Source organism: Heptranchias perlo, chromosome 13 (assembly GCF_035084215.1).
Source record: "Heptranchias perlo isolate sHepPer1 chromosome 13, sHepPer1.hap1, whole genome shotgun sequence".
NCBI classification, from domain to species: Eukaryota; Metazoa; Chordata; class Chondrichthyes; order Hexanchiformes; family Hexanchidae; genus Heptranchias; species Heptranchias perlo.
In genome coordinates this window covers 27,968,477-27,982,673 of record NC_090337.1, presented here as the reverse complement: position 1 = coordinate 27,982,673, position 14,197 = coordinate 27,968,477, and the positions used below count along the sequence as shown (strand labels likewise).

The window sequence follows — 14,197 nt, the reverse complement described above, 5'->3', positions numbered from 1 at the left end:
GTCTTGCGAATAAGGTGGATGAACTGAAGGTGTTGATAAACACATGGGAGTATGATATTGTTGCTGTCACAGAGACATGGTTGAGGGAGGGGCAAGACTGGCAGCTCAATATTCCGGGGTACAGAATCTTCAGGCGAGACAGAGGGGGAGGTATAAGAGGAGGGGGGGTCGCAATATTAATTAAAGAATCAATTACTGCCATAAGGAGGGATGATATATTAGCAGGTTCCTCTAATGAGGCCATATGGGTGGAGCTTAAAAACAAAAAGGGGGCAAGCACTTTGATGGGAGTGTACTATAGGCCCCCAAACAGTCAGGGGGAGATAGAGGAACAGATATGTAGGCAAATCTCAGAAAATTGTGCAAATAATAGGGTAATAATAGTGGGGGATTTCAACTTCCCCAATATTAACTGGGATACTCAGAGTGTAAAAGGCTTAGAGGGTACAAAATTCTTAACGTGCATCCAGGAGAGCTTTTTGAGCCAGCATGTAGAAAGTCCTACAAGAGAGGGGGCGGTACTGGACCTAATTCTAGGGAATGTGGCCGGCCAAGTGGAAGAAGTGCTAGTAGGTGAGCACTTTGGTGACAGTGACCATAATTCGGTGAGTTTTAAGGTGGTCATGGAAAAGGACAGGGAGGGGCCGGAAATAAAGGTTCTAAATTGGGGGAAGGCCGATTTTAATAGGATAAGGCAGGATCTGGCCAAAATGGACTGGGATCAGCTGCTTGTAGGAAAATCCGCATCGGAGCAATGGGAGTCTTTCAGAAGGGAGATTGAGACCATACAATGGCAACATGTTCCCGTAAAGGTCAAGGGTGGTTCCAAGAACTCCAGGGAACCTTGGATGTCAGGGGATATACGAGAATGGATTAGGAAAAAAAGGAGGGCTTTTGGCAGATACAAAAGGCTAAAGACGGAGGAAGCCCTAGAGGAGTACAAAAAGTGCAGGGGGATACTTAAAAAAGAAATTAGGAGATCAAGGAGGGGCCATGAAATAACACTGGCGAGCAAAATAAAGGAAAATCCTAAGATGTTTTATAAGTATATTAAGGGTAAGAGGATGACTAGGGAAAAAATAGGGCCCATTAGGGACAAAAATGGCAATCTGTGTGTGGAGCCGGCAGATGTAGGAGGGGTTCTAAATGAATTTTTTGCATCTGTTTTCACTATGGAGAAGGACGATATAGACATAGAAATACGGCAGGGGGACTGTGATATACTCGAACATATTAACATCGAGCGGGAGGAGGTATTGGCGGTTTTAGCAGGCCTAAAAATGGATAAATCCCCAGGCCCGGACGAAATGTATCCCAGGCTACTGTGTGAGGCAAAGGAGGAGATTGCGGGGGCTCTGACACATATATTCAGAACCTCTCTGGCCACAGGGGATGTGCCAGAGGACTGGAGAACCGCTAATGTAATACCATTATTCAAGAAGGGGAGTAGGGAAAAACCGGGGAACTACAGGCCAGTGAGCCTAACATCAGTGGTAGGAAAATTATTGGAAAAAATTCTGAAGGACAAAATTAGTCTCCACTTGGAGAAGCAAGGATTAATCAGGGATAGTCAACATGGCTTTGTCAAGGGAAGATCATGTCTGACTAATTTGATTGAATTTTTTGAGGGGGTGACTAGGCGTGTGGATGAGGGTAACGCAGTGGATGTGGTATACATGGATTTCAGTAAGGCCTTCGATAAAGTCCCCCACAGGAGACTGGTCAAGAAGGTACGAGCCCATGGAATCCAGGGTGCCTTGGCACTTTGGATACAAAACTGGCTTAGTGGCAGAAGGCAGAGGGTGATGGTCGAAGGTTGTTTTTGTGACTGGAAGCCTGTGGCCAGTGGGGTACCACAGGGATCGGTGCTGGGTCCCTTGCTGTTTGTGGTCTACATTAATGACTTGGATATGAATGTAAAAGGTATGATCAGTAAGTTCGCTGATGATACAAAGATTGGTAGGGTGGTAAATAGCGAGGAGGATAGCCTCAGTCTGCAGGACGATATAGATGGGTTGGTCAGATGGGCGGAACAGTGGCAAATGGAATTTAACCCGGAAAAGTGCGAGGTGATGCACTTTGGAGGGACTAACAAGGCAAGGGAATACACAATGAATGGGAGGACCCTAGGCAAGACAGAGGGTCAGAGGGATCTTGGTGTGCAAGTTCACAGATCTCTGAAGGCGGCGGAACAGGTAGATAAGGTGGTAAAGAAGGCATATGGGATACTTGCCTTTATTAGCCGAGGCATAGAATATAAGAGCAAGGAGGTTATGATGGAGCTGTATAAAACACTGGTTAGGCCACAGCTGGAGTACTGTGTGCAGTTCTGGTCGCCACACTACAGGAAGGATGTGATCGCTTTGGAGATGGTGCAGAGGAGATTCACCAGGATGTTACCAGGGCTGGAGCGCTTCAGCTATGAAGAGAGACTGGGAAGATTGGGTTTGTTTTCCTTAGAGCAGAGGAGGCTGAGGGGGGACATGATTGAGGTGTACAAAATTATGAGGGGCACAGATAGGATGGATACTAAGGAGCTTTTTCCCTTTGTTGAGGGTTCTATAACAAGGGGACATAGATTCAAGGTAAAAGGCGGGAGGTTTAGAGGGGATTTTAGAAAGAACTTTTTCACCCAGAGGGTGGTTGGAGTCTGGAACTCACTGTCTGAAAGGGTTGTGGAGGCAGGAACCCTCACAACATTCAAGAAGCATTTGGATGAGCACTTGAAATGCCATAGCATACAAGGCTACGGACCAAATGCTGGAATATGGGATTAGAGTAGACAGGGCTGATGGCCGGCACGGACACGATGGGCCGAAGGGCCTCTATCCGTGCTGTATAACTCTATGACTCTATGACAAGGTACCGCATGGTAGGTTGTTACATAAGGTTAAATCTCACGGGATCCAAGGTGAGGTAGCCAATTGGATACAAAATTGGATTGACGACAGAAGACAGAGGGTGGTTGTAGAGGGTTGTTTTTCAGACTGGAGGCCTGTGACCAGCGGTGTGCCTCAGGGATCGGTGCTGGGTCCGCTGTTATTTGTTATTTATATTAATGATTTGGATGAGAATTTAGGAGGCATGGTTAGTAAGTTTGCAGATGACACCAAGATTGGTGGCATTGTGGACAATGAAGAAGGTTATCTAGGATTGCAACGGGATCTTGATAAATTGGGCCAGTGGGCCGATGAATGGCAGATGGAGTTTAATTTAGATAAATGTGAGGTGATGCATTTTGGTAGATCGAATCGGGCCAGGACCTACTCCGTTAATGGTAGGGCGTTGGGGAGAGTTATAGAACAAAGAGATCGAGGAGTACAGGTTCATAGCTCCTTGAAAGTGGAGTCACAGGTGGATAGGGTGGTGAAGAAGGCATTCAGCATGCTTGGTTTCATTGGTCAGAACATTGAATACAGGAGTTGGGATGTCTTGTTGAAGTGTCTTGTTGAAGTTGTTCAAAGACATTAGTAAGGCCACACTTGGAATACTGTGTACAGTTCTGGTCACCCTATTATAGAAAGGATATTATTAAACTAGAAAGAGTGCAGAAAAGATTTACTAGGATGCTACCGGGACTTGATGGTTTGACTTATAGGGAGAGGTTGGATAGACTGAGACTTTTTTCCCTGGAGAGTAGGAGGTTTAGGGGTGGTCTTATAGAAGTCTATAAAATAATGAGGGGCATAGATAAGGTAGATTGTCAAAATCTTTTCCCAAAGGTAGGGGAGTCTATAACGAGGGGGCATAGATTTAAGGTGAGAGGGGAGAGATACAAAAGGGTCCAGAGGGGCAATTTTTTCACTCAAAGGGTGGTGAGTGTCTGGAACGAGCTGCCAGAGGCAGTAGTAGAGGCGGGTACAATTTTGTCTTTTAAAAAGCATTTGGACAGTTACATGGGTAAGATGGGTATAGAGGGATATGGGCCAAGTGCAGGCAATTGGGACTAGCTTAGTGGTATAAACTGGGCGACATGGACATGTTGGGCCGAAGGGCCTGTTTCCATGTTGTAAACTTCTATGATTCTACTTTACAATTATGCTCTCGAAATAGTGTATACAATTGTTTTGTCAACTCTTAACATGGGTAAGGAGGATCATTTGAAAGTTATTTGTAGAGCACTTACCATTTTCAACTGTGAGGGAGAGGGATTTGTAAAAGGTTTGTCATTTTCAGCAATGTTACTACTACAGTGAATATTGTGATTAAAAACAGAAGAGAATTCTTTAATTAAATTAAAATCTGAGGCACACTTGATAGTATCCAAAGTGACGAAATGTAAGTTATAAACTTAACTTTAGTTAAAGCAATTAACAATTACATAAATACCTGAGTCTTTGTAAAGTCATAATCACTATACTAATGTTTATACAGTGTAATTTCAAGGCAAATATGATAGTAATTGGTGGACTAATGTAACATTCCTCTAGTGAAATTGGGTTCAGAAGCATTATTTTAAATGGTCAGTGTTAAAAGGTTTGGTGTATACAGTAATAGTGCTTATATTATTTTGTTTGCCCTTTTGATTTTTTAGGTTATAGATATGTGATGCTGATAGATTTTATTTCCTAACAGGTATGGTGCTCAGTGCGTACACCGGAGAGTGCACATGAAGGCCTTATTACAGATCCACACAGCCCAGCCAAATTTCGGGTTATTGGAACATTATCAAATTCCAAAGACTTTGCTGAACATTTCAATTGTCCCATGGGGGCCCCAATGAATCCTGGAAAACAATGTGAAGTGTGGTAGTTGTGGATGTCCTAATGATGGAACTTTAGACTGGATCATTTTCACAGCAAATTGAAAAAATATACTGAAACATTGACCTAAGAGGAAATCATGATACAAGAAAACATACATTATATCATGCACTTTTTTGTACCTCAGATGTTAAAAGATTATTAAAGGTTAAAAATACATAGTACATGTCTGCGTGTTTCACTAGCCTGTGGTGCACAAAACCTAACCTCTTAATATGGTAGAACAATCTATAGCTTCTTTCTGAGGAGGAGATAAAGGTGAAATATTTTGTGTTCTAGAAGATCTACATGATCCAGGGTATGGGTTGTAGATCCATGCTTGTTTCCCACGCAGAGTGACAGTGTTCACATCATTACAGAATACCGTGAAGCTGTGCTTTTATTGTGTCATCAATTGAAAATTGTAGCCTGTTGACTGGCACACTTAGGGGTAGATTTTGAGATATTCAGTGTTACAAGTCTTAAGCCTATTTGTACAGTGTCACGCAAAATTGAAATTGCCCAAATTAACTTGAAAATAAATGGTACCTGGTCTTTGTGAATTAGATATTATCGCTGAAACTAAATAACCATCTTAGTCTGTCATGGTAATTTATTTTGTATCTCATCCATTGCTTGCAGTGGAAGAGCTTAGGTACTGAGACCCATTTTGTCTTTAATATATCAGCTTTGCTAATACTCTAATAGAGCAGGCAGGGAGACCAAGTTATACTGGTAGTTTGCATCACTGTGGGAGGTTCACAGACCTTTGTGCATGTGCACTCGATTGCAGATTGTGATTAAAAACAGCAGAAAAGAGAATTCTGTAATTAAATGAGAAGCTGAGGCAAACTTCGTATCCAAAGTGAAGTAAAAAATGTAAGTTACAAACTTAACATTGTTAAAAGCAAATAAATTAACAATCACAGAAATAGTTAAAACATCATCTTAATCTTTGTAAAGTAATAATCACATACTTTTAAAATAAAATACTACATGAAAAAAATACTAAAATGGGAAGGCAGCCAAAATAACTGAATCTTTGAAGAATCCTATAATGTTAAGTTGAAAAGAAAGATAATGGAAAAAAGGAAAGATTATGAACAGTAGAAGGCAATGGAGAGTGATTGGCATAAAAATAACAATTTGCAAGGAGACCAAACTGATCGGAAAAATTACAAGACTGGAAAATATGAATTTTACAAAACACAAAAATAAAGCTTTGCTAGAGCTGTCCTTCAATCTCAACCTACACTATGAGTGGGTGTCACCAATTATCTCCTGTAGTGTTATATGCAGCACTTCATGATAGTGTGTTGATTAGCATCTCTGGAGCATCTATCTTATTGGCCAGGCAAATTTCCATCTTAAAGGTCGGATGATGTTAGAAGAAGGCACTGCAAGAGGGCAGCTCATTTTGAAATAACGGAGTCGATAAAGATAAAAGTTACATTGCAGTACTAGATTTGCAGACCCTGAGTAGGAAGATGGTTCAAAATAAATAATTTAAAAGGGTTGGTGGTAGATGTGAAAAAATGTACAGCATATTGTATTAACTACATTACTGATTTTTTTCACAAGCCCAAAGATAGTTATGCAGTGGTGACCACTTGAACTGTAAGAACTCTGCTTTTTTTTGATTAATCCACTGTCTTTTACACTGCTGCTTAGATCTGGCTGTTAATGCATGCAGCTTCATCTCTATATTAGAGCAGAGGTAGACTGCTCCGCTCTTCCTCTTAATACAGTGCCATTATGTGACTTACCCAGGAAATATGGAGAAACGTGAGTAAACATTATATTTCCTTTAGGCAGAATTATCAGTTATTCAATTATATTATCCTTCACATATTTTATTTCTGTGCTGTATGATTCTATTTTGAATTACCCATCCTCCTTCCGTTTTGACCTTGGCTGTGTGGAACTTATGGTTCTTCATCGGATATTACTGGCCCACTGTCTTGGCCATCATGTCCATAACGTTTAATGTTAATTATTTAAGATTATGGCTAATTATGTAGTTGCCTTTTCTGTCAAAAGTTTACTTCTCAAAAACCAAAGACATATATACTACTGATTGGCTGCTTTGGTTAGAGGAATGGTAGAGGGCCAAGAATGCGTAATTTAAATTCAGGTCATTTAAGTTCCTTAAAGGGATGTGCTGTGTGATTTCCTATTTAAATTGACTACCAATACCGTTATGTCTCGAAGATAATTTTTATTTGAAGAACCACTCTGCTTTAAAAGGTCTAATTTTTAAGCTAAGACTTCTACCTTTTTAGGAGATTTTGCCTCCTCTTGCATTTTCTTGAGTTTCATCACTCTTTACGCCATCTAGGCGAAAGCAAGCAGCCTGCTCCCCTATCTCTACCATTCTGAAATAAGCCATTGAGAGGTGCAGAAAGGCTTTTCAGGGTGATTCTTGACATTTTCCCCCTCCTCCTTGCAGGAAAATGTCTTTTCTCTACTTGGAACCTCTCCATAATGGCACAGCTAAGACCAGGATCTGAGCATGTAAAGGACTGCAAATCATACTACTCCACAGTATAGTTGGGCTAATGTACTATTTTTTTTCTAGTTGATGATTATATATACACATAAAAATTAAGCAAAATAATCAATCATCAAGGATGCAATAAACGTATTTTCTTAAAAATTGAGAAATATAGGTAAAGATCCAAGGTCCATATAATGTAAGATAAAACTGAAAAGAATAGACGATAGGAGTTAATTCAGGAAGTAATGACTAAATTGCACCAAACTTGATAGTTAAATTGCGAATTTGAAGAAGGAAGAAAAGACAGGGATTATAAGCAGATCATGATAAAACAAAGACTAAGTTTTGATTTCAATACTGCGAGGACGCAAAGAAGCCCTCCATGATTTTTGGCTTACATGTTGATTTGATGCTGACCCCAAACCAACCCAGGACTACCTAAAAGTCTATAATTTACCCCAGACATTCATTCAACATAAAGGGTGGAACTTCTGCCATCCCTTTTGACGAAGACCACTGATGAGGCAGAGGTCAGAGTGGCACTCTATAGTTCCGAAAGTGGGTACCAAAGGCCCCATCAGGCTGAAGGGGCGACTTTAAAATGTCCCCACCCCACCCCACCCCAGGTCCAGAGGGACAGCCTTGTTTTTCTTCCTTTTTGGGGCCTTCATTAAACCCACAATGAAACCCATGCCTCTTCAACAGGCGCCGGCCTTGCTGAGGCTATCGGGAGTAAGTTGGGTGGAATTCCCAAGGTAGCCTGGAAATGCCCCCAAACACGACCCCAAAGTTAGTTTTCAATGTAACAAGAGGTGGGCCTGACCCCCTCCCCCCTCTCCAGTGCAATATGTCAGGGTAGACGTTTGGAGCAAAAACTCAGTGGATCTAGGATCCACTTCAAGTGTGGCCCTCTCCTATGGATTCATACCCCAGTTTTGTCGCCTGGTGGCTGGAATTTCCAACCTAAAATGTATTCAGGTTCATGAATTCCTAGTTCCCCAAGTACAGTAATCAATAGGGATGGCCATGATTATCAGAAATCTGAAAAAAGAACTCAGCATGTAACCAAAAAATTGTTTATTACTGCAAAGGATGATCATTTCTACTCATCAACATTTTATGCAATAAACAGGTTAAATGTAAAACACATTGATTCAATGGTTGTATTTATAAAGGTTTAATATTTTCATACAAGATCTAGTGACCTATTACTTTTTGCTGCTTAACATTTACTGGTTGGGATTCATGTCTGAAACAGCCAATCTTTCTTTCAAATGTTATTTATGTTGTTTATTAGCGCACATAATTATATGTGCAATAATAAGTTTTACAAATGATGTGGAGATGCCGGTGATGGACTGGGGTTGACAATTGTAAACAATTTTACAACACCAAGTTATAGTCCAACAATTTTTATTTGAAATCTACAAGCTTTCGGAGGCTTCCTCCTTCCTCAGGTAAATGTTCAGGAGCTCCTCGAAGCCTACGCATTTATACATATAGAACAATACATGGTGTTTACAGACTGCCCCTGCAACTGCCCGTTGCCAAGGCAATCACCGTGTTCAGACAGAGAGGTGTCACCTACAGAACCCCCAAATACACATTCAAGTTCCGCACCCATGAGGACGGCCTCAACCGGGATCTTGGGTTCATGTCACGCTACACGTTACCCCACCAGCGAACAAAAGCTATCTGTTTTTAATATAATGGGTCATTTGCTGGCTTTCTCTGCCTTCCAGATGTTTCTGCCTCTTTTTTTTTCCTGTTTGTTTTTTTGTTGAATGTGTATTCGGGGGTTCTGTTGGTGACACCTCTCTGTCTGAACACGGTGATTGCCTTGGCAACGGGCAGTTGCAGGGGCAGTCTGTAAACACCATGTATTGTTCTATATGTATAAATGCGTAGGCTTCGAGGAGCTCCTGAACATTTACCTGAGGAAGGAGGAAGCCTCCGAAAGCTTGTAGATTTCAAATAAAAATTGTTGGACTATAACTTGGTGTTGTAAAATTGTTTACAAGTTTTACAAAGTATTTGAGTGGCTTTTGAAAAATTCTATAAATTGTATAATTGAAAGACTTTGGTTAAACAATTATTTTAAAGTCAAAGAAATTACTTGTTAAAAAATCCTGAACCTTGGATTACATTAACAAGCTTTAAGTTGAATGCTATTTTTTTCAGTCAGTAATTGTTTTCTTGACTATAGAAATTTTTGGTTTATCTCACGATTTGAATGATGTCACATAAGAGTTTTCTGACTTGGTGCTCGCCCAGGGAGTACCACTTGCCAGAAGTGCCTAAGTTTTCACTATGAGCTTCTGGCAGGTGAGGCTCCCCACTGGGAGCATGAAGTCATAAAATTACCACTAAATTTATACCACTGTTTTTGAAATTAATATATTGTTATGATGATATACCTGATTTTAACGGTCTGTGTTATTTTTATTTAACCTTGGAACTCAAGACATGCTGTCACTTTTGAATGTCTCATTAGTGTGATTCACTGTCAGACTAATAGCTGAAATATTCAGTTTTCTCCTGTGAATCTTCATTCTACACTATCTCTTTGGGCAACTAATCTTTGAATCCAACCAGTTCCTTTTTGAAATGTCATACTGTCAGAAAAGCCTTATTATCTTGAAAAGAATGTTGATTGCTTCAGTTTCTATGGAAACATTAATGTAGAGTGGTATTAAAGCAGCATTTATATACATATTAAAAAAAACTCTGAATGCCGTAAAATCTCACTGTGTTGGTTACTGAAGAATAATTTTTGACATCCAAAGATATTGAGGTTGGTTCCAGGCTTGTTCTAATGCATACAGTTTCAACTGCTGCATGTAAAGTCAGAATGCTGCATTTTAAAGCATTTCTGTAGAGAAAGGACACTAACAGAATACCTTTCTAGAGACTTAAAAGAAAGATGAGAGGAACATTGAATAAAACAGAGCAAATTTTATATCTGCCATCAGCACACCCTGTTATTGCTTTGATTAAATATTAATGCACTATGTATTACATCTAATAATAGTGACAGTAAATTTAAAAATCCTTCATACTTTTAATCTCATTGAAGTCTTCTGCAATTGAAACAATTTTTAATAAAAAAACAATAGGGTAAATAGGTTTAAAAAGTATATTGGAAATTAATATCACTCTACAGTGATATTAACCAAGATATTATCTTACTACTCGACTAAAAACTATTTCCCAGTGGGTGGTTAAAAACCTTTAGGATTGGCTGCTCCATAATTATTTGCTTTTTAATATTTGACAATATAGCCCTCCAGTGGCCATTTGAACAACTACAATATACCATTAGTAGGCTTGGAAGAAATTGCCTTCACAGCCCAGGTCCCCTTAGCAATTATATCTCCAATCAGAAATATCATAGTGGAACTCTGAGCGCAGCATAAAATGCAAAATGTAAATTCAGTAGATCACACTCTCAAGATTTGCCTGCTCTATATGTACATAAATATATACACATATTTGCATCTAGCATGCATCTGATACACATCAGAACATGTTAAAATTGTCAAAAGTATTTAAAAGAGAGAAAAAGGGCCATTTTCCTACTTTTTTTTCTGACCTTATTAACCTGACTTCTTTAGAAGGGCAGGAGCTGAGGATTTACAGGCAGCTACTGATGTATATGACCTTCCCTCAACAATAAGTTTCTAACTGACCTGGGGAATGCTGATTTCCTCACAGAGTACCTGAGCAGTAGCCTTAAACTGACTAGACAAATAATCACAGATGCAGCTTAGCAGCTAAACCCAAGAGCCATGCTCCAGATCAGAGATTATCCAGGAGCAATGCTACAGGTGATAAGCTAGTATTTCTCTAACTTGTTCCTCTTTTCCCTTTCTTTCCCCATTCCAAATTAAGATTTTTTTTAACTTTCCCTTGTAGCCCTGATATTTTAAATAGTTAAATAAAAGACTAGACTATTCATTCTGCTTCAGAAAAGCAGAGCAGTCAATTTGCAAAACTACTTTGCTCATGTAATTAATATTATTTCTAGACACATGGGGCTCGATTTTCGGACCTCTGAGCCGGTGGGTCTGTGGCGGAGGGGCTCCAAAAATTGGGGATTCCCGGGGCGGGACTGGAGCCTGGCTCCTTCCCATCCACTTCCGGGTTCCCCAGTGACGCGCTTACACGCGCGCAGCAGCCCCCGCATGCGGGAGTCCCGCCAGCAATTAAAGCCGGCGGGATGCCACTTAAACTAATTAAGTAGATACTTCAGGTCGTTAGCAGACCTGATTGACATGATATTTTAGGAGGGGTGGGATTTTCAACTCAACTGAGACTGTTTCCCGTACTGGGGGAAACACTCCCAGTTGAAATGGACACGTTGCAGCCATCAGCATGTGGCAGCTGCAAAGGTCCATTTGACAGGTGGTGGGGGGGGGGGGGGGCCACTCTGTCACTTGGGACAAAGTTTGGCCTCCACCACCCTCCTCCTAACAATAAAATTCACAAACTTGCACACTTACCCCGGTGTCCAGACACATTTACCTACCTTGCGGACCCCCTCAAATGTACATCTTCCGGATGGGGGCCGCCATAGCTGCAGTCATGACCTCCTCGGAGGGCGAACAGCCTCGCCGGCCACGCCGTCCACATCTGACACGTGGAGCCCCACAACACAGTGCTGTGACACATCCACCTGCACAGCAGGAGGGAGGGCTACCGCAGAGAGAGATGCGTCACAGAAGGCACTACCCTCGCCACAGGGTCGACAGACCGAGGCTCAGCTTCCTGGACCTCTCTGAGCAGCAGTGCATACGGAGGCTCAGAGTCACTCGACATGTAGTTGTGGACATCTGCAGCCTCCTTCATGCCGAGCTGCTCCCGGCTGGCCTGAGCAGCATCTTCTTACCTGTCGCTGTCAAAGTCACCACTACCCTCAACAACTTCTCCTTCGCATCCTTCCAGGGTGCCACCAGGGATATTGCCGACGTCTCTCAGTCGTCTGCACAAAAGAGCCCTGCAAATACACCTACACCCACTCTGCAGTGACACAATGGGTTGCATCAGTTGTGGGTCTTCATAGTGATCCTCAGGAAAGGGCATTATTGCACAAACCAGACAAGATTTGCAAAGACGTGGCAGTAGTGGTGACAATATAATATGTAATGTGAGTTGATCAGAAATCAAATATAAGTAAAAACCATGACAAACCCTCAAACACCCTTGTGTATCCCCTTCATGCTCACGACACGTTTGCCTTACACTTCCTACTGCACATATGTGATGCATGCCCTGTGGCTGCAGCACTGTTAGTGGCAGGTTGAGTGAGGCTGACCGTGAAAGAGATGCATGAGAGGGTGAGTATGAGATAGAGCCATGAGATTGTAGGAGGATTGGGTTGAGTGGTAGTGGTGGGATGAGTACTGGTTAGGTGAGTAAGTGCAGGTAAGATGAGGATGAGCTTTGAGTGGGTGTGAGGAGTGATGTGATAGAGTAGTGTTGGCAGTGCAGAAGGAGATGTGGGGTGGGGGGCAGTGATATGGCAGACGGAGTGTAGGGGAATGAGTAAGTGTACTCACTTTGGCTGACCTACTTAGGTCATTGAAGCGCCTCCTGCACTGTATGCAGGTGCATGATATGTTGGTGGTGCAGGTGACCTCCTCTGCCACCTCGAGCCAGGCCTCCGTGGTGGCAGAGGCAGGCCACTTCCTCCTGTTTGCCGGGGAGAAGATCTCTGTCCTCCCCCTCCTCCTCACCCCATCCAGTAAGACCTGGAGTGAGGCATCATTAAACCTGGGAGCAGCCTTTCCCCTGGGCTGCTCCATGTTGTAATTTTGCATATTTTCTGCAGCATCAGTCGGTGGAGGACTGCCGCTTTAAATAGGGCTCCTCCAGCTGACAGCCTATGATGCGGCTGCGCAGTCCGCTCGCTGCGCAGCTTTCCAGCGCGAAACCCGGAAGCCAAGGTAAGTACCTTCAATTAAGCTGCGATTGCATGCGGAGCACCCCGAATTCACTGGGCGCGTTACCCACGCGCCCAGTCAACCCCCCGCTGCCAATCCGCCTCCCTCCTAACATCGGGCCCATGCTCTTCCTGTGGAAAAATGGGTGGAAAGTCAATGTTATACATTGAATGAACAAGTTTCACAGCAAGCATTTTTGTACAGTGCAGCAGTTTTATCATAACTGCTTTGAATGTTTTCAACAAAGGAGTAAGTGTGCATGCATATTAAACTGTTAATTGGATTCACATGGCAGGCATAGGCTGGCATTCACTTAAAAATCCACTAACAATATCAACTGTGAACTATAAATTATTTACAATACAACATACACGCTGGCAATCCTTTGAGTACAGAATTTATAAAACAGTGAGCGGGACAGAATAACTTACAATTGCCTCAAGGTTCACTCCCTCTGAAAACTGCTGATTTTAAAATACTGTTTATTTTTTAAAATAATTTTCCCTCCAGTTTGCACCAATTTTCTCCTCTCCCCTTCTTTCCTGGAGACGTTGTCTCCTTTTTGGGGCACGGTTCCATAGGTGCCAGCTGCCCCCTTACCTCAGTGACCTTTTTTCATGGGTGACCCTAGATACTCAATTTTTAGCAGGCTATTCAACTGCTGATACATTACCTGCACCCAGCTGTGTCCCCACCTAATGACTGCATACGTACATTTCCAGTAAGGGTCACTGGATAACAATTGGAAGCAAGAACTCTGGTTGATTACCCCTCCCTAAACCAGACACACTGAAGCCAACTGTAGCGTTTGTACTGCAGCTGACATTTCCTAACTCAGCACATACAGAGAATTCAACACAGTACCTTCTTGGTCAGTATGGCTCAATTACAAGGCGATCTCGAAGGATCCACCTCCACAAACAGTTAGCATCCAGAGCAGTTTAACCCGGAAAAACAAAAGGTACATGCACATGAGCAATCTAGAATTGTATCCTAAAAAGATGTTAATAAATTCT

At 42.0% G+C, this 14,197-nt stretch overlaps 1 protein-coding gene across 4 annotated transcripts in view; it reads left to right on the top strand.

Moving 5' to 3' along the window:
- LOC137331439 (endothelin-converting enzyme 2-like) overlaps nt 1–4,924 on the top strand; it is a 183,184-nt gene extending 178,260 nt beyond the window's left edge. For all 4 annotated transcript variants that reach the window (XM_067995226.1, XM_067995229.1, XM_067995228.1 and 1 more), the window contains exon 19: nt 4,576–4,924. In XM_067995226.1, the coding sequence (XP_067851327.1) occupies nt 4,576–4,752 (177 nt within the window). In that variant the 3' untranslated portion in view covers nt 4,753–4,924. The remainder of the gene's footprint in view (nt 1–4,575) is intronic.
- Nucleotides 4,925–14,197: the final 9,273 nt, after the last annotated feature.